We start from the raw sequence: 21,379 nt of genomic DNA on the forward strand, positions 1-21,379 counted from the left end.
AACTACTACATTTGGACAGGCTTTTTTGACTCTAATAATCAGGGCAAGGTTTTGACTTGAGTCAGTAATATTCTGTTTAGAAAGTAATCCGAGAAAAGCCCTGCTCTGTCTATGATATATTTCCACAATATTGAAAAGGTGGTCGATAAGATCAGCCAAATCAATCATGTAGAAGGGTAATTTATTTTACAGTATACAAATGCAAGATACCTCGATCTTAGTACCAAACACACAAACTAAAAATATTAAATCTGTGTTATCAAACCAAAACCTATGAAAATGGGCTTGACTGATTAGAAAACTATTAACCAGCTGCAGCTTCATTTCTTTGATTTTTACAGTGATTTCACACATGAAATTAATCTCTAGTGTGGCAGTACTGAAAACCTGACAGATAGCAGATGCTGGTGGGGCAAATTTAATATCATACAAGATAAAAGGAAGGCATAAGTGAAATGCGGGTTTTTTAAACCAGCTTTGGTGGTACTTGGTGACAATGACACTCAAGATAATACAGTATACATTATATACTGTATAAGTTATCACTCTGAGCTGCTCCCTCAATCTCACCCTGGGTGCAGAGAGACACTCGTACCTGTCGCAGATGTGATTTGACTTCTGTTTGAGTCTTCTGTATTCAGAAGTATCCACTGAATGCATTGTCTTGTACAACGACAATAAACACTTTCTATTCTACTCTATTTCTATTTTACACAAGAATTCTGAAGACAGAATCCTATTCAATTCCCATATAAGAATTAAAATTGTCGACTTTTAGGAAGCAGGTCAACTTGAGAGGGATTTCAACAAAGCAAAAACATCCCGTCCTGTAAATCCTGCCCCTCTTACAATTTCCCGTCCTTAGGACTTGGAACCTTTAACCCACACATGTCTATAACAAAAACTGGTTGATGTAATGTTTGGGAATATGGGGAATAAAGCCTGTTCCAATGCTACACTTACTGTAAGTAAAGGCTGCCGGTGCCAATCTAAATGAAACGTAATCTTAGACTGTGCAACCGAGTGTCCAGAGTCAGTCTCTCTCTGCATCCTTTTACTCGTCCTAATTAAACATGATAGGCTAACCTTACTGATCTCCCCACCATTTTAATAACAGTGGAGGCCTCATGTGTTGCCAGTAACATATACATGTCAGTTTTCCCCAAGTTTCTGGTAAGTTTATACAAAATAAGAAATCGTTACATCACATATATCTCTCCAGAAGCTGAGACCTGAGAGGAAAACAATGGGTGAACTATGGAAACATTTAGGATAAGAACTGTGATGACGTCATTGGTAAGTATAACATACAAAGAAAAGCAAAAGTGATTACAACTGAAACGACAGGGGTAGTTCGTACATAATTTGTCAGCTTCCTCCCAAACAACCAACCAACCGTTGTTATTGCAACGATAAATTACTTCATCTTTTAATGTATGAAACCACTGTAGTTAAGCACTGGGTTAAAATATGGTTATGAATCATGTCCACTGCGTGTGCATGACCACACACTCGCATCTCCTCCATGCATGGTAAAACCATATACCTTTGCTCCTACCAGACAAGAGTGATCATTCACACATTCATGAGGTGAAAGTGTAAAAATACAAATGAAACTGCTGCAGTCTCAGTATCACTTCAATGTACCGTCTTCATTCTTTGCGCAACAAGGACTTTAGTGGTTGAAAATTAGTCAAGACATTTTTTTTTTATAGCTCGGATGCTCTTCTGATCTTCTGAAAGTGGGGAAAGTGAAAGTGGGGAACAACAAAAAATTAATTTGATGCGTCTTTTTTTTTTTTTTAAATTATGATAACTAAAAGCTGTTTGGATAGGAATCGCTGAGTCTGATAGGGTCAGGATGCACAACTAAGGCCTCTATCTCACCTTTCCAAGAGTAGTGGTATGAGGTGATGCGAACACCACAAATGTGACAGAACGACAAGCAAACAACTGAAATACGTATGAGAGCTGCATGTATGAAAGGGCTAATGGAAGAGATGTTCTCATAGCAGCAGCCACTGTGGCTGACCTTGGTCCTGCTCACAAATCAGCCAAGCACTCAAGCCCAGTCTAAGGGAGGACATTTCTTCTCAATTTCTTAATGCTTTCCACTGAGGACTAAAGAGGGAAGGGAGGGTGAGAGCGAGAGAACACAGGGAAAGAAAAAGCTAGACAAGAAAGCAGGGAGACGGTGAAAAGTTGAATTGGATGATAATGAGACAGAGAACAAATAAGCCTTGGAGACAAAGACTGAGAAGAGAGGAAGAGGAGCGTGATGATACATAAAGTTCAGAGTTAAAAGAAGGAATGGATGAAATAAGGACTGAACATAAAGCAGAAGGAGGGGCACTGCTGTGTCTGGTGTCCTGGGATCCTGCCACAGTCTGCATTATTCATCGCAACACCAGATTCATCCAGGGTGACTTACCTCACTCATCATTTACATGCTATCACCTATGAATTATTGAAATAACGAGTTGAGGGTCTGATGATTTAGAGGGGAAGAGAGGGTGAACTTACAGGGGGAAACACTAACTTAGAGGTCAGTCACAGTTACAAGAATAAGCTAAACATTCTCTAGTGACTGATGGTTGTAAAAGACAAAATGTGAAATGTTGTTATTTACTTATTCAGTCACGTGTGTCCGAAAATCCAAAACCTGTCTCCTGGATTAAAAAAAACAGTTACTGAAGAAGTAGCACAGTGTGACGCTACTACCAGCAAAACATAAATGTGCAAATTAAGCAGGATTGACAAATCAATACCCGAGTATCACTACAAAAAAAGACAAACAACAAAAAACTTGATGCTAGTGTTAATAGTACAGGTACATAAAATGGATCCCTTTCCATTATCGTCTCTGCTGCTGCTTGTTAGTGAACACAAACATGAGCATGATCTTACAATAACGATTCTCCATCTGTGTTTCTAGCACTGGTGTTCTGTGATGAACAATGAACACCTATGCTACCTATCTGTGCCTCACCACCCCTGCTCAAACATTACCTTTCCATGCACAGTTAAGTTGAGCTATGGTTGCAGCCATTTAATTGCACCACTGTCCTTGACCCAGTATACAAGCACCTGCAGAGAACGGATGCATTGAATTAAGCGTGTCCAAATCCATGAGGCTAGATGGCAGTATTCTCCTTTCTGCTTGTTAGTATTAGGCATTTTCAAGTTGACCCAATCTTGGTCACAGACTAAATCAACTTTAGCGGGCAGCTAATTGATACTATGTCGAGGTTCATTACGTTTTCTCTCTGACATCCATTAACTTCAAAATATTTAATTCTTTAATTATATTATCAGAGCATACATTTGGTCCTTGGTTCCTTGTGTGTCCAAAAATACAGAGGTCTGGATTCTGCCATGTTTTTTTCTCACTATTGTCTTCTTCTGTGTACTGGCTTATTGTATTATTCCTAAATCAAAGCCTGGGGGCAGGAATTGTGAAGTATGCACAGAAAATCTAGACCAGTTTGAGTCTGGTTAAATGTAAACATGCAATAGTAATTTGTTTCCCATGCACACTGGGTGTGTTAGTCTGACTTTAAGTCATTTGGTTTAGTTCCATTTTATGTTTACATGTATTCTAAAAAGGTCTGGTTTTAGTCAAACTAACGCAGTAATTAGATTTTATTCTAACAGCACGATCTAACATAAGGAGTTCTGGAGTACAGAACATGCAGCAGTTTGGGTGCAAATATAACCATGTGCTCCACATTCTTTCAGGTCTTGCCACATTATATTTTGTCCAGTCTGTTGAGGTGTCAGCAGAGACTTCCACCATTTACTCTCTTACTGAGAGGCCCAGTGGGCAACTAAGATACTAAGAAGCTGACCTTGAACCATAGGGTCCCTGGTTCAAGTAAAAAAAAAATTGACTTCCACTCAATTTTCAATAATATGCTGTATAATGGAGCCATAAAATAAGCAAACAAGGAGGTCACAGCCGCACATATTGCTTAATAATCGACTATCTTTACACTTTTGATCAAGGATTAATAGAGTTAGACAAATATTTGATATAACAGTACTATTTGCAATGTCCACAAAACACATAAAAAAACAGACAAATACAATTACTAACACGTAACGTGCAGTTGACCTTATTTTAGCATTTTCATTGAGTTTGAGGATAAACTGATGCACAGAAGCATGTTTCGCGATGAGACATACACTTGAGAGGAACTGAAAAACTCTGCACTTATTACCTTAACGCTGGTGCTGGTGTCACACAGGCTCGTGCAGACCGTTTCTTCATGCTCGTCTACAGCATTTGTCTCCATCTGTGGGTAACAGAAGATAAAATATTTAATGAGCATTAAAATCGCTCCCATGTTAGCAGTCACATTTAACAGTCTAAATATGGTATCCGTGACATTACAGCTGGTCACATTAAGCAGAAATAACCTCAGGAAAAAAGTCAGATTCAGCATGTGTGGAGAATTAATCTTGTAAGGCGAGACTGCTGCTGGAGCCCTTTACTAATGTATGTATGTATTGTTTTTCCTTATGGAAGAGATGTGTTTCAGACGTCCTGGAGTTTTCCACGTGTCCAAAAGAATCAAAACAACCAAAGAGCACACTAGCACCAACTCATTTTCCACTAGGATCAGCCATAAACACTTCAATCAAGCTGAGATCTAGCTTGGTACCAGTACAGTCCACATTAGGTCATGTTAGTTTTGCTCCTTACTGCTATGCAGTGACCACGTATAGGCTATATATAGTATATTTCATTAAAATGTGATTATACAGTAGCTCGTTATTATCAACCAAATCCAGGTGTGAAACATTACAGGCTACTCTAAAGCCCGAAGGTTTGGCAGAGTGGAGCAGGGTTATATGCTAATCTCATTTTATAAACTATAACATTCTGGTCACAGACTTCATCTCTTTCAGATTTCCCTCTTGAGTAACATTCTCCTGCCATGCATAACAGCTTTACAGTAAAAGCACACAGTGTTCAAGTTGTGTAAAATCAATAAACTCAAATTGGAAAGTATTAGTGCTAATAAATGTCAGATATACAGTAAAGAGTAATTTAAATGAATGTGCTGGCTGCCTTCCAGTGTCTTCCCAGGGGGATGTTTTGTCCACTTATTAGGATTTAATTTTTTCATATCAAAGCATTAGAAAGCAATACCAAAACATGTTAAGTGGTTTCACATTTCCTCAACGTTAATGTCTGTATTTAGTGTGAAGAGAGAGTTGATACTTGATACAGCTGTATAAAAAACATCTATAGGGCAAATTATATTGATTTTGTTTGTAGTAAAAAAAAAAAGTAGTAAGTATCTTTTCTGCAGCAAACAACCTTCCTTGTGTTTTTCTCCATAAAATTGATAGAGGGAAGACATAGTCACTTGAGAGCCAAACAACTAATTGGTAAAAATGTGTGTGTGGGGGGAGAGATGCCCTTTTAGTATTAGATTTCATAATGCTTTGAGGCAGGAAAGGAGGGAATCACTTACACATGAGGAAATGGCCAATAAGCTGCTGTCACACTTTCCAGTACCTTTCCAACTTTGTGTTAACTCCAGTATTATTCATTTGTTACATTCTTCTTTTGCAGGCTTTTTATATACTGTATGTCCTGTATATAAAACTACTGTATTGATGTGTTGGACAAATAAAGACTATAGGACCCCAGGAAAGTGTGAAACTGAAGCAGCTAAATGGAACTCAGCCTTCATTCATTTGCTTATTTTCACCTGCGGCATTCACCTGCTTATCTACAAAAAACGTATAAAATCTTTATAATAACAATGAAATATGCATATTATTAGGGTTTCTTTGCTCCATTTAACAAAGAAATCATTAAAACTTAATAATTTGTTTGTGGACAAAATAAGACATTTAAGAATTCCATCAATTCCAGGTCTGAAACATTTTCTCAACCAAGCGATTACTAGATTAATCGAGAAAATAACCGACAGATGAATTGATTACGAAAATAATCATTAGTTGCAGCCCTACATTTCATATATCCTTAATAGCTCTAGTTTAAATATAACAACCCCAGATCACCTCTGAGATAAGGATGAAATACTGCTTAAATTTCTTTATTTAACATAGCTTTATTTCACTTAGCTTAGCGTTGATGCCAAGGTTTGAGTAGTAGATTATTTTATTTGATGCACAAAATTACTTTCATAGGACGGTGTTACTTAATAATCCAATTGTACTTTGTTAGTTCAGCATCAGTCAAAACCAAAAAGTCAACCTTATAACAATGGTCTGAGGTAGCTTGTTAGCTAGCTTGTTACCTGAACAGCCATATTTTGATCCTCTTCCGCCACACGTGACGATTGAAGATGGCTCTTCTTCCTGCCTGGACTCAGGAGCAGAATTTCCAAACCTGTAAAGTTTCCACGGAGCCACAGACATGGTATGCGGGTGAAAAAAAACTCTATTTCCCCCCTACGTCACGTCTGAGGCTCCATACTTTCAGTCTCTGCAGGAGACAAAATCAATTACCTCACCTGCGCCTCACTGTAAACAAGTGGGCGTGGCTTGTGCGCGTTAAATAGACGTCATTAATCAGCTGCAGACTTTTGAGAATGAGCTTGTTTTACGTGATGCAACACACACAATATTGTTATTTTGCTTTATTCACAGTATAAAAAGCACTGTAATAAAATATTTATTTAAATAATATTTAGGTAAAATAAAATTATTCTTATTCTTATTTGGAAGAAAAGTCTGAAAATATATCAGTTCTGATAATATAATGTCCATTACTGCTCCATAAACTGCCATCTTTTTTGATTGTCTTGGAAATGTAAGAGTTCAAAAGTGGGAAAACACTTTTATTTTTAAAAGCCCATTTTTCTAGTGCAAAAAACAGTCAAAGTAGAACCAGTGCCTCTAATAATTATTTTTGTATATACAACATGCCCTTGGGCAGCAGCTGTCAGTTAGACTTGGTAATAAGGAGCACAGGGTGAAATGAAAAATTGACTTTTAAAAGAAACTTGAGTGATTCCACTTCAAAAGTCGAGCATATGCTATTGTTTATATTCATTATAAACGCCCGTTGGAGAGAGTTTTGTGAGAAAAAAAGGACATTCACTTCATATAAAAACTCAAATTGGTCCAGTTTATATTGCGAACAAATTGAATGAAATGATTTTCATTCTGTACAAGAGTCTCATTGATTCGACGACACGGTGAAACACTGTTGCTGCTGCTGTGAAGCCTTAAAACACACACAAAAATATCCTTGTGTAAGATATGTTGATTAAATGCAGACACACATTAGCTCTGAATCATTAAAATGCTAATCATGAATTAGTGTTAATCATCATGGTTAAATTGTCTCTTTTATCTTTGCACATCCCACTGAAATAAACAGACATTTAAAGATATCTACAGATTGTTGGAAATTAATAAAAATATAATGAGCAATAACTCAGATCTGTAGTGAAATGTGTGCAGGCAGCAGAGGGAGAACAAAGCATTCTGGGATGATTTGATGCCTCCGGGTGGCTCTAATCCTGCGTGAACTTCACCTGAAACCCCTTTAGGAGATTAAAAAGTTGTCAGTTAGCCAGACAAAATGCAACTCCTGTGCGTCATGTGTTTTACCAACACCTCCACACGCCGTATACGTGTTATACCCCAAGAGTGGGAGCATATTTAATGTAATTGTGGTGGAGCAGATCCTTCAGAGAGCTCTCTACAGGGCCGGAGCCAAAATACTGATGTCACAAATTAAAATAGCCACCAAACTCCGAGGAAAGTTTTGACCATTCCACACAAAAATTGTTTTTATTCCGTTTGCTTTAACTGTTTAACTGTTCACTGATGTCTTGTGTAAATCTGATCCTCCTATAGGATCTGGCTGTAGCCTCATCCTTGATGTATTTCTGAGAAATACCAGATCCCTTGCTTTGCTGTACATTTTGGCCAGAAATAATACAATCTAAGGACATTTAGTCTACAGGACATCATAATAAACGAACGTCAGCTCACATGTTTAACATTTCCTGGTGACTTGTTTTACAGCAACAACTCTGCCGCAGTGTCCTAATACTGTAGTGTGAGTTACACGGAGAAACGTGCCTCAAATTGTCACACATTTGTTTCAGGCTGACGTATCAGGATATCTAAAGGGGTATAAACCCAAACAAATGTACTTTCATATGGAACTTCTATAGTTGTCAGCTGAGATTTTCTAACATGGAATGACAACAGCATTTGAAAGCTTCCCACACAAGCCACACTACAGTCAGTGCTGGCTGACAAGACCATGTACAGCTCCCTTCATTACTCCCCTGTCACTAATCTAATAAAAGTCTAATAAAGGTAATAAAATGAAAATTAAAAATGTTAACTTTTTATGCTGGATCGAGCTATCGCAGGTCAAAACTGGAGTTAAATTTAACACTTAGAACATAGAGCATTTCAGCTGTTTTTTTCTCAATACTATGTTAAAACGTTCATTATATACAGAGGCTATATATAGAGTGTCTTATTATATAAGACTTTTTTTTTAATTTTCACCAACTATATAAACACACCTGAGCAAAAAGTACTCAAAATGTTTTAAAATCGGATTGAATTTGTGAAATTTGGAAATACGTCACAATTCAAAGTTCACTGAAAGAAAAACTGACTTTTGTGTTTTCTGCACAATAATTATTGCTACTTTACATCACTACTAAAAATGCAATATAAAGTGAATCATAATTTTGACTCAACAACACATAAGAAGACGAAAAAAATATGTGACCTATTCACACACACCCACAGGATGTCCATATAAGGAGTTGTGTATTATTTCCATGGCAAATTACCAGGGGTGCACCTGTGCCAGAGATATCGTGTCATTTTTAAAATCCATTAATCTAAGACCTGGAAATTCCCATATGGACTGAGGACATGACACCAGTGTCCACACACGACTGTCTGGGATTTGTCTCAGCTCCAGACGTGGGTTTGTCTTTTTAGTCTTTACGTGATTCAGTTCTATTTTCTTTTCCTGTCTGTCTTTCACATTTAATATAACATTCACGTTTTGAAGTGAGCAAGTGCTTCTTTCCTGAAGGCCAAGCAGCCTCATTTGGTACAAGTTATATTAGTCTCACTGTGCATAACACGTGCTTGCCTTTGTTTTCTCTCTGCTTTGACTCCATCCCAAACATCCTTAGAGTTGGATCTCCAAGTTTGAGAAGCTCTTGACGACAGTTCTGCTTCATCTCTGCAGCCCACTCCTCTCTTTACCCGCGTGCGTGCTGCTCACACAGAGTGAGATAAAAAAAATAAAAAAACTCCACCCACATATCCACAGACAAACACTGCGGGAAAACAACGAGTGTCCTTGAAGAGGGAGAAAATGAAACAAACTAATAAAAAAGAAATAACACAAATCTGGCACAAAATGCACAGTAAGCCCTGGGTAATTAATTAACGATGTTCATATTCAGTCAAGTATTAATACCCTGCAGAACAGTGCAAAATTGCAGCACAGTGAAAGCTAATTAGGCCGATATTTGAAGATGTGCTGTGTTTTATTTATGACCGCATTTCTGGATTATGTTTTTCGGTGTACGCAGCACAACCGCGCTGACTGGGGTATTTCATTTAGCCAGGCTTCAATTTTGTGGATGTCACAGGGCAGTCATAAATCTTACTCCCGGGTCAGGATGAGTGTGTTAATAATGTAAAACAAGGGCAGTTTATGAATATTCATCAGTCCTGTGATAGATCGGATGGAGGCATTATGAGTTGGCGTAATGCTCAGCCCCCGGGCAGACGGCTCGTTCTTAAAAGCTTCATTATCTGAGAGTGTCACCGCGTGCACTGTCTCATCTGTAACATCAGCAAAGTGATCTTCAGTCTCCTGTCAAAGAGTTTGGGTTCAGTCGGTGAAACTCCTGATACTGTTGTCACCCTTTCCAGTGGTTTCAGAGGGTGACAGTGACAAACAGGAATCAATTTACACAGATTTGACATGAAATGACATGAAAGTCATCAGATGCCTCCACATCTGCTCCACATCTTTTTGTTATTGTTCTTCTCATTTGAAGGACAAGATTTGAGATTAGATTTGGAGGAGGAGGAGAAAATGGAGGAAAAGGGAGTATAAAATTGTCATTTATGTATTTAAAAGTCCAAAAACATGTAGATTTGGGGATTAGGCAAACTGGACACTCTAAATTGACTGTAGGTGTGAGTGTGAGGGTGAATGGTGGTTTGTCTCTGTGTGTCCCTGTGATGGACTTGTAATCTGTCCCCGCCTTTCACCCTATGTCAGCTGGGACTGACACCAGCGACCCCCGCGACCCTCATGTGGAGGATAAAGAGGTAGAAGATGGACGGATGGATTGTGCAGCCCCCTGAATTTATGATTTGTTGTTTTCATTAGCACTCACTCTCTCATCCACATGAAGGTCAAGGGGCAGGGGCGAGTGCACTGGCATAGGGTGACTGAAATAAAAACAAAAAAATAGACGTCTTTGTAAATTTATTTCATACATAATATGAAGTGTATTTCTTTTTTTCCTCTGCTGGCAATTTTGAAAGGTTTTATTTGAGACACATTACTTACTATCACCTTTTTGAATCTTGCACGTGGCAACTACTCCATATTACACAAAACTATAATGAACACTAAAACAAATAAAGGTTTGTTGTTAGAAATGCTAGAAATACAAATAACAAAGTAAAGCAGGGATACTTGAATTGTGTACTTAAGTACAGTAAGTATTTGTACTTTGTTACATTACAAACACTGCTTTTGTGTTTTATCTGTGCTCTTTTCACCGGTGTGAAACTGACGTGACAAAGGATGATGCCACATCCTGTTTATCACATAAAAAGTGCATCTGTGATCAGATCAGATATGATTATCAGCCACAGAGCGGAAGACAAATATAAACACATTTGAATACTAGAATACAATATTTAAGAGTAAATGCTGAAGACTATAAAACAACCACATACAAAAATACTCTCCTGCATTCGATCAACTCTGAGCACAAATAATCTTGTGTTTAATCTGTGTTTTAAAGCAGCACGCTGACCTAAGAAAGCCCACAGCCAGTGTCTGGAACCCCCGCAGTGCATTTCAGTGACAGCACTGAAGCTGTCTCCTGTCATCAGTCCTGTCCCTGGATTTCTCACTTTGTTCAAAGACCCTTCAGGTTATCCAGCGCTCATGAGTAATTGATCACATTCTTGTTTGGTTCTATTTATAGCCCCCCCCCTTCAGTACAGTCACACCTGTGTGTCATTCATCCTACACACACCACACACTCACTGCTCATCATCAGGCATGTTATTATCCCGTTGAACTTTGTCTCAGTCACAGCGGGGTGACTTGAGAAATGGACGTATAGCTTCTCGTGTGTTTATCTCATTCCGGATGCTGTCACATCTACCGGAAAAACAGAGCACTCGCAGCAGGAGCCTCCCAGCATGGGGCATGCATATTTCAAATGTGCAATCAGAGGAGATGGCATTGCCACATGTTCTCCCGGATGCTGAGGACTTGTTCTGCATTTCTGGACGAGCTTATGTTCAGTGTGATGCAGCCGTGTGAGTTTGTAATATGATGCCTGTTTCCTGTCAGCACAAACATTCACGACAAAGGAAAATAAATCAACTTAAAGCTGCAGCACGGTGATATTTACTGTTGTTGATATTATTCCACCTCCATGTGGTCTTCATATTTTGATAGTCCATCTTTGACTCTATATAATCAGTCCACACGTAGACTATACATTGTGGTTCAAGTGTCGGTCGACAGATTCTCACAGATTGAAAGTGTTTTTAATATAAAATGATTTGTAATACGCTTCTTCATATAAGACTATCAGACCTGACTGAGGGAGCGCTTGTGTGTATACAGCGGCAGAGCAGGGGACGACGGGGACAAGAAGCGTTCATCTCATTGCTTCTGAGAGTTTGCAGCACATCTCACGCTATTGGCGAAAAGTCGCCTTCGCTTCCGTTTGTCTGGGCATAACACGAATCACTTCCTGTGTGCAGCGCATGAATGTCTCCATACGACACATGGTCTAAAAAACGTCTTAAAACGTCTTCAGTCAGAAACAAAAACCCATGTTTCCTGCCTTAAACTGACAATAATGTGGATGTTGTCTTTAATCAGCAGCTTGCGTGTGTGAGATACACACTCGTACATGTTTATATTTATTGTGCATCATTTCAATTTCTTCTATATGCAAGTAGTTATTTTATGGACATTTACTCGCCAAACCTGGCTGTCTCCATGACAACGGCAGTGTTTTTATTTGTATTTTTCAAACCAAACATTTAGTTTAGGTTAACTGTCAATTCGAGCAACAGAATCTATTTGAATAAGTTCATATTTTTTTCCATCATAAAAGCTCTGAAGTCGATGTGAAATTTTTGAAACATGTAGAAGTCATTAAATCAAGCTCGAGTCAAATCACAGCAGCGCACACAGACACTGTAAACTCTGTGCATAAAACACACTACTATAGAAATGTCTGGACACATCACTTCCATGAAGTCTCTCATTTTGGTTCTTTGACGTTTATGGGCCATGTTTATAAAAAGATCTGCATGTAGATCTGCATGTGCACAGTAAATGAGCTGAGGAGAAAAAAAAGCCTCTGGACAAACAGATAAGAGATTTTTCCAGCGTTGCTTCAGATCAAGGTGAATAAAAACACTTTGCTGCCCTCTAGTGGACAAGGACAGTGCTATTAAACGTTCCAAATGTTTTACATATCATTGGTAAAAAAAAAGAGAAAGAAATAAAGAGCAACATTAATCTCTTCTTTTCCAACTGTAAGTGCACACGCACTATAACCCTTTAAGCACTGGACCGTGAATTCACATTAACAATTTCCCCATTTACATTTGCCCCAGGCGTTAAATCTATTAAAGCTCATGTGACACGAGGAGAAAATTAAAACACAAGACTGTATCTTGAGGGGGAGGAGATTGATTCTGCTTAAAATCTATTAGATTATTGTCATTGATTTAATTAAAAATAACCATTTATCCTTGGCAACAGTATAATTACATGAAATGCAGAGAAATAATTTCCCTAAGGGGATTAATAAAGTATAAGAAAAAGACCTCCTGTTTACAGTGAATGGATACACTGAGAATTTCATTCAGTGAGTTTCAGATTTTATTTCTTTTTCTACTCACTCCCATCCTCATCATTACTTTCACTTAATCAATGTTTAAAAAGCCTGTGGTGTTGTGCAACAGAAGGCCTGGTGCAGAGCCTGTATCGGCTTGCAATGTTGGCATTGAAGTGCGGGTTGGCTTCCAGCTGGAGCTGACAGAGGAGACAGCACTACAGCACTACAGTAAAAGCTGTAACGTTTAGGGACAAAAAGCACATTTTTAAAGTAACTATTGCTTTTCTGTGACTTCCTGGTGTCCTTCTAACAAAAAACATGTTAAACTGCTGTCACAACACAAAATGTATGAAGGATTGCACACCACCGCTCTGGAGACAGCTCATAACTAAAATAATATATACTACTTTCATTTTAAATGATGACCTCTGCCTGTACTGGAAATCCACTTGATTAAAGGGATTTACTGTTAAACTTTTTTTTTTTTTTAAAAGTGACCTTTACCTTCAAAAATAAACACAAGTCAACACAATGACTCAGTATTCCAAAGAACTGTGTTCCTGCCTTTTACAATGTTTACGTTCACATTTTAATGCTCAGTCTGGACCTGCACACTTGAGTTCATTAGACACACGACATAAAAGTACATGTTGTTCATTTCACTTATTTTTCAGCTTAATGAATAATAAGGAATTTTGAGATGACACTTGGAAAATACTGTATTTTGGGGTCAAATTTCACATTTCATTCAGAAATCTGGTCAAAATTCCCACCAAACAGAAGCCAAGAGTTTCAACATTCATATCAATCACATCTTCAATAGTGCGGCCATAAAAAAAAGAAAAGAAACACATGTACCGAATCATACAGCATGTCCTTAAAAAAAGCCCTTTATTGTGAAGATGGTGATGAAATGAACGCCGCAGCAGCAGCAGCAGAGAGACATGCTCATCATTGGCTGCGTCAGTTACAAAATATGCCAATTCCTAACAGAATGGAATCATTTTGGTTTCAGCAAGAATGAACAGAACACGGAACAGAATAAAACTAGTCTGTGACTGAAAAGCTGCAACTGCTGCACTATTAATGTTAACACTGCTCAGGATAACGTCAGTAAACACATTTCATATGTTCATAAAACACAGATGGGAGCAAATGATGACAATGACATGACCTTTGACTTCATATTTCACGTGTCATTTTGTCAAACATGTCAGTCAGATGTAACTTTAGTCCGTTCCGTATTTCCTCTAAAGCAGATACAAACTTGATCCTAAAGGGAGGGAATTTCTGTTTTGTGAGTCAACTGAAATCATGACTAACATTTCCAACTTATCCTCGATGAAATGGCTCATGGACACTTCAGTCATCCTCCCCCCACATAAAGTAATAAAACGGAATTATGCGAGATTGTTCGACAACAAAACAATGTCCCTAGTCATATTCTAAAAAAGATGGGAGAGTAAAACAACCATTTTACCTAGTATTAATTCATTTATTAACCTCATGAAGTTTAGTAGACCAATATCATTACAGCTATTCAACTTGACTTTAACCAAGTCAAAAAGAAAGAAATGTAAAGCTGCATCAATTGGCACTTTTACAATGAACCGTGTACCAAATCATTTTGTAAACAGCAAATAAAAAAAAAAAAATAAAACATACAAAAGAAATGTCAGTTTCGTCCTCAACTACGTTAAAAAGTAAATAAATAACTTGCTTGTAGTTCACTTTTCTGTATGTGTGTAGGATTCAGGGGTGAAGTTCACGCTCTCCATTCATGTGTGAACCATGAAAAGCCAAAGCCTAGAGCCAGGGGTTTGATTTGTCCATTCTGGGCTGCCGTACAAACACAGCTCATTCTGGGATGCTAAAAAAAGAAACACAACTGTTCTACAATAATTGTTTTTACGTGATAATTAATGAAAGCATATTTCATATTATATGAAATAATATATATATATTTCATGGATGTGTGATACTTTGATAAACAGCTGAAAATGTCATTACTTAATAGGAGGATTGTTGTGCTGGCTCGCTTCAGACTATAAACTAACACCTAAGGATGGCGAGACAATTATTGATGTTCGACAGTGACATCACAACCTTGTGTGTGTATGGTGATAGTGATTTTACGAAATTAAACTTGTCTGTTCAGTGTTTCTCTTCTTTTCTCTTATAACCAGTACACACAGCTGGTCACATGACACTGGTGACACATGCTTCTCTTTACAGAATGTGCTTAGTAAGGCATTTATGTGATAGAGAAGCTATTCCAGATTTTGACCAGTGTTTTGACCAGACCTCATCCGTTTGTAACAATGAATAACGTAAGAAACGGTTCTTAAACTGCAGACTCAGAAGCTTTGGTTTTGTTGGATGGACGATGCAGTGCGCTTGTGCATTCTTGCTGCTCACAGACCAGACGACTCCGCGGAGAGACGGCCTGCTGTGACACAACCCCGGATGAGGAGTCCAAATATGGACATGGTGAGATAAAATAAGAGTTGCCCAACTTAACTTCTTGGCCCTGAGCAGAGTAGTGAGGGCTACAGTGTCCACATGTCCCTTACCATTACGTTAAGGTATTGTTATGCCTGCTTTTCCACTACATGGTCCCGGCACGACTCCACTCTACGCGGATTGGTTGGTTTTCAATTATAATATATTACTTCCTCAATGTGGGCGGGTTCATCGCCTGCATGAAACTGAATCATTAGAATCAGTTCATTAAAAAGATTACCTCAGTATCTCCTGCATGACTGGAGCTCAGACACAGTCAGTGAACTGAAAGACAATCGCAATCACAATCACAATCGCCGGCTTTCAGCAGTGCTGTCGCTAAATACACCGGACTCCTCTGTGAAATATTGAGACTTTAGACATTTCCATGCTAAATGTTGGAGACTAATGCAGGTTTTCAGGATTTTTAAGTCTTTTTAACTGATCGACATATCGGCATTGTTCGGCTTGCACTCTGACCAATCAGCGGACGGCAGTCTGACGACGTCACGCATCATATCGGCGTTCTAAAAAAAAAGTACTGGGTACTTTCACTAATGTAAAAGCCAAAAAAACTTGTAGTGGAAAAGCGGCATTACTTTCCCAGAGACCTGAGGAAAGAAGACGCTTAACAAGAGAGTCAAGCTGAATAAACACAGCAGTCTGTTATCAAAAAGGAAACTGCCTTAGTGTGCGAATGCGTGTAAAACGGCACGTAACATTTGTGCAACCACATTGTCCTCTGTCTCCTCAGACACTTCATCAGAACACTTCTCTGATTACAAATGCATTTTAAGTGTCACAGAGAGAGAGAGAGACAGAGAGAGACAGACCTCAAACAGTCACAACAGAACACATTCCCTTTGTGCTCTCTCTCTCTCTACAGAGTGCTGTGTCTCTATCCTGGAGTTTGATACCATGGCAGTGTCCCCAGCCGGATTCGTTCAGAGTCGGGAGCCAAAGAGCCACAGATCCTCGCGGAGCTGCGGCCAACTTAAGGCCAACCCTCTGTGTGCTCTCACAGTCCGCGGGGACTCGGGCAAAAAAAAGGGGGGTGTCCTCTACTGCCTTGTCAGTACTTGTTAATCCCAAAGATCCTCACGCCATGAAGCTGGGGCAGCTTGGGGATGAGAACAGTGAGCAAGGAGACAGTGTTGACCACAAAATGGACCCGATCATATTTGGTGTAGAAGCTGGTGAGGATGTACCTGAATCAAAAAGGAAGAAGGAGTTTGGTTACGCCCGCTGAATGTTTCTAAACCGAAGAGATAATAACTGCCATGTTTTCTCTGGATGTTTCAAGTATAAAGATGATTATGGGGTAACATTTCCGAGCAGATTTCCTGTGGGTAAACATATTCATGTGTTTTGATAACAACATAAAGGGGGGGGGGAGAAACCTCTTGGATTAAATAAGCACATTCACTGAAATATACAAAAGCTTTTTACTCATAATTCTAATAATCACAACAAGATGTTTCCCAAACTGGACTCTCTCTCAGCTCGAGCACTGGACGTGTTTCAACTGGCTGAGCAACAGGATTACAACATCATGTGATTATAAAACAACTAAAAAAAACAACTCATCAGTGTTGAGACAAACAATCGGAAAGTCTGTGGTAAAATGTAAAGGGAATTTGTGACAGAAATTGCCCCTCGTGTTCTCTGCCGAACAACGCAGCACATGTAAGAAAAGGTCCCCAGAAATCAAGCTTTTCCAGCTGGAGCCTCAAGAGACTGACCTCTTCCTGCTGATAGTTATGAAACAAAATGTCTGAGTCTGTTTGAAATCAGTGCAAGCAAGAAGGGGGGGTGTGTGTGTGTGTGTGTGTGTGTGTGTGTGCGTAAGCATACACCTGCAAAACTGCTATCACTACAATGTTCAGGCTGAGCTGACAAATCAGCACCAGGGAACCAGAGTTCCTTTCACGCAACGCTCCTTGTTCCACAAAGCAGCACAGAAGCAGCACGAGGCGCTGCTGTGAATACTGAGCTTCTGATTAAAACCTGAGGTTGACTAATAGAAGAGCAGCACGCACGGATCAATAAACACTCAAAAATACGACTTTTCCGACAAGGGTTTCCCAAGACGGACCATAACAACTGTACGCAGTGGTTTCAACGTCTGGGACAAATTTGTAGCCGACAGTTTAGACTGGACTGAAGGGACACTTTTGTAAATCCATTTAAAATAGCTCGCAGATCCACATGCTTGGCAGGCACAGGTGAAAAAAAAACACACTCCCACCACCACCACCACAGACACAAGCTCAAATCCCTGTTAAGTGGTACAAGTGGGTGGGATGCCAGTGATTTATTCTGGTCTGTCTTTTGTCTGCAGCATTACCAATGTCAAACTTTGGTACGCTACAAAAGAGACATGGTCAGGACTCACAGGTGGGACGTGGGAGAGTGTTTTTTTTGGGTCAACGAACACATTTGCTGACAATGTTTTGACTCGAATGTGGAAAACTGAAATATTCTAATCAATTACCACTGTTTTCATAAAATTTTACTTGAGTACTAGTAAAAGTGCTGGTCAAAAAATGTACTCAAGTTAAAGAACAAAAGTAGTTTGTTTTAAATGTACTCAGAGTAAATGGGTGCTTTCTTGTGTCGTGCAAAAAGGACAAATCTCACATCAGTTGTTCTTCCTGTCCTCATCATTCACTGCGTAATTTATTTAGTTTTTTTTTTTTACTCATTAACCGATGCGATTTAAAATGTAGTGAAGTACAGTACTACCAAAAACAGTACAGTACTACCAAAAACATACTTAAAATGGCTTTAAAAAGTACTAAAAACCTACTCAATTACAGTAACGTGAGTAAATGTAATTACTTTACACCTCTGCTTTATAGGTCACATCTTCAAGCTTTAGAAAAATTATTATTTAGCGATTAGTGTGTTGCGATAATTGTGCAAAAGCCACAAGACGGATTGTTTTTATGAAAATGAGCCAAGCGAACTTTGAACTGTGACGTATTTAGTAAAAATTTAGTACTTTCTGTTTTGGTGTGTTTACATAGTTGGTCAAAACGGAAAAAATGTGATTGCCTAAAGGGTTGTGCTGAAAGAAAAAGCACATTCTTATAAGTTCTGTAGATACATTTTAACATAGTAGCGGGAAAAAAAGCCTGTACACAGGAAGTGATTCATTTGATGTCAAGACAGGCGGAGGCAACATTGTGCCAGTTCAGGCAGGCATTAGGTTTGAATGGCCACTTACAGGACAATAGGTGTGATGGTGAGGAACTTGCGTGACGCGGTGAACTGTACGCCGTAGTCCATCTGCTCCCAGTGCGTAAGGAGGCGAGCCTTGCCCTGATCCGGGGTCTCAAAGGGCGTCCCTTTGACCGTGTGCAGGAGGAGATACATGCACTGTGGACAGGTGAGAGACACAGAGTCAGAGACAGAGAGCGAGGAACCTGCTGGAACAAATACATCATTGTATATTCAGGGGAAGAAATGACTGCCCTTTTACAGCATTGCCCTGGGTTTTCTTTCAGGACAAGGTAATAGAACATTTATTTGGGGCAAAAAAAGATAAGAGCTAGTTTACTGAGCTAAGAGTGGATCCGTGGATCAGTTCCAGTGCGGTTTGTGAGTGTGTTTTAAAGGCAGACGGATCTTGGTTTTAAAGAGAGATGAGGTAGAATGATAGCAGTGCTTTGTACCGTAGGTTACAATGAGGCAGTGTCAATATGATTTAAATATAGGTGACTGACCCAAGAAACCACATCCACAGGAGTTTTGAAGGCTGTCATTTGTAGGACTGTTCCTGTGAAATGCATGAACTAAATACATAAACTAAACTAAATAAAGCCGACATGACCCAAAATCATAACTTTTTTAAATCCATTTCTGGAACACAGATTACATTTCTGAGAAACTAAAGGGCAAACAGGGTTAGATCATCAAACTTCATGTTGCGACACAGCAGAATTTTTATTATTTTCACTCCCTAAATCACTGACTTCTTTATTATTTCTTTCTTTCATTAATGTAACTAGTGCTGCTGCTGGTTGGTGCCTTTGCATGTTTTGCTGCACTGACCAGATTATGGATGAGATTGGTGAGGGTCCACACCACAGGGACGGTGGCGAAGGGGATACTGAGCAGGATGATGTGCAGGAGGCCGATGCCCAGGATGTAGGACAGCCACATGCCTCTGCTGTTCATCACTCTGGTGTTGGGGTTCACCTCGCTGTGCGCCGTGCCCACGTTCATGCTGGCGGCGGCGGTTGTGTGCGGCGTGCACACGGACACTAAATGATGCCTTTGAGCTCAGCTGGTGTGACTGTCTGCCTGCTGCAAGATAAACAGAGAGAAATCTGAGGCATGATTGGACACAGGCTGCATCTGCGGTAAGAATTTGAATCTAGAGGGCAATTAAGTGCAGAATATACTGTTACAGAACAATATCAGGTCCCTGCTGTAGTACTTCATTGGATGACTAATCATTTCAAATCTATTCGTTTATCTGTTTAATATTTAAAAATGTGTGACATCTGATTGTGACAAACAGCACTTTTTTTTTTTCTTTTCCATCAGTGATAGTACCTGGTACTTTTTTTTAGTACCCGCTCTGGTAAGGCTCCAGGTGAGCTGAGCTGATGCCAAAATGGCCTCTGCTTGGTCAGAGTGTCGTCACTGGAAGAGTCATGAGCGCGACGTCCGACACAAGAATCTAAGTGAACAATGCGAATGGTAGATCAACTAAAAAGACCGGAAAATGTACGTTAATCTCTAACATTTAGCATGGAAATGTCTAAAATCTCAATATTTAAGAGGAGTCTGGCGTATTTAGCGACAGCACTGCAGAAAGAACGCGATCGAGCCGCATCACATCCCCTTCTGCCGTATTTCAGTTCAGTGACAGGAAGTCATGCAGGAAGTACTGAACTAATCTAATCATTTAGTTACACTGACAACAACTGCTTTACAAGTCACTAGTTTGTGTGTGTGTCGTGTATAAACGGTTGTCACGGCTGTGATGACCCCGCCCACGTTGAGTCATGCCAGGACCATGTAGTGTAAAAGCGGCATAAATGTATATTCTAAAGCTACAAACACCAAACATTATATATAACGATTATACACTTATCTGGACTGTGTTTGATTTCTGTCAATGAGCCCTCATAAATGTTACATACTGGAGCTTTAATGCAATTGCTCAGTTATGACAGGCACCTGTGAGCCAATCAGAAACCACATGTGACACTGACGCTGACTTTGACAGACAGGTACATTATAGAGCAGGTGTGTATGAGTCTGCTAAACAACAACAACAACTGTCTGACAAGAGTAAACAATGGTGACTGAACTATGCTGTTTGAAGTTGTGGGAGGATAAAATGAAGTAGTGTATGACGTATAGGCTTCATAATGATTCATTAAGAGGCAGGAAACATTCATTTGCGTTGAAAGCCCACACATATTAGAGTGCATGTGTCTTTACACACTCACTGCAGAGAAAATGGCTTCAACTCCGACCTGCGCTGGAGAATCGAGTCCGTTATCTGCTCTCAACGATGCCGCCGTCCGTTATGTAAGCCACACGGCGGCGGGGAGACTGCCGAGGCTCCGGTGTCTCAGTCCGTGGGTCATCCGGCGCCACTACCTCCACTCCAGACGAGTCACGGTGCGCTCACGGACACGCGATCCACTCACACACATCCACTTTTCCTTCGTGTTCAGGATGAACAGCTGCTGACAACAATCACCTCACGTCATCGCTGATCGACACACACACACACACACACACACGCACACAAATGT

At 39.6% G+C, this 21,379-nt stretch overlaps 1 protein-coding gene across 5 annotated transcripts; it reads right to left on the reverse strand.

Moving 5' to 3' along the window:
* Positions 1-13,263: 13,263 nt before the first annotated feature.
* Positions 13,264-21,379, reverse strand: ormdl3 (ORMDL sphingolipid biosynthesis regulator 3). 5 transcript variants are annotated; one of them, XM_044014724.1, is made up of 4 exons: positions 21,095-21,379; positions 19,656-19,907; positions 18,829-18,980; positions 13,264-16,807 (listed from the first exon to the last, which is right to left on the reverse strand). In XM_044014724.1, the coding sequence occupies exons 2-4, from the start codon at positions 19,827-19,829 to the stop codon at positions 16,672-16,674; spliced, it is 462 nt and encodes a 153-aa protein (XP_043870659.1). In that variant the 5' UTR covers positions 19,830-19,907; positions 21,095-21,379; the 3' UTR covers positions 13,264-16,671. The 5 variants fall into 5 exon arrangements, with proteins under 5 accessions (XP_043870659.1, XP_043870658.1, XP_043870660.1 ...); XM_044014723.1 differs by having other exon boundaries at positions 19,656-19,910; XM_044014725.1 differs by having other exon boundaries at positions 21,068-21,379.

Source organism: Solea senegalensis, linkage group LG18 (genome assembly GCF_019176455.1).
Source record: "Solea senegalensis isolate Sse05_10M linkage group LG18, IFAPA_SoseM_1, whole genome shotgun sequence".
Lineage (NCBI taxonomy): Eukaryota > Metazoa > Chordata > Actinopteri > Pleuronectiformes > Soleidae > Solea > Solea senegalensis.

Excerpts from the sequence above, each read along its gene's own strand:
- ormdl3 (XM_044014724.1), bottom strand. The coding sequence starts at position 19,829 with ATGAACGTGGGCACGGCGCACAGCGAGGTGAACCCCAACACCAGAGTG. Across the intron at positions 18,981-19,655 it reads CCAATCTCATCCATAATCTG|TGCATGTATCTCCTCCTGCA; the intron begins GTCAGTGCAGCA and ends ACCTGTCCACAG. Across the intron at positions 16,808-18,828 it reads ACCATCACACCTATTGTCCT|GTACATCCTCACCAGCTTCT; the intron begins GTAAGTGGCCAT and ends TTTTTGATTCAG.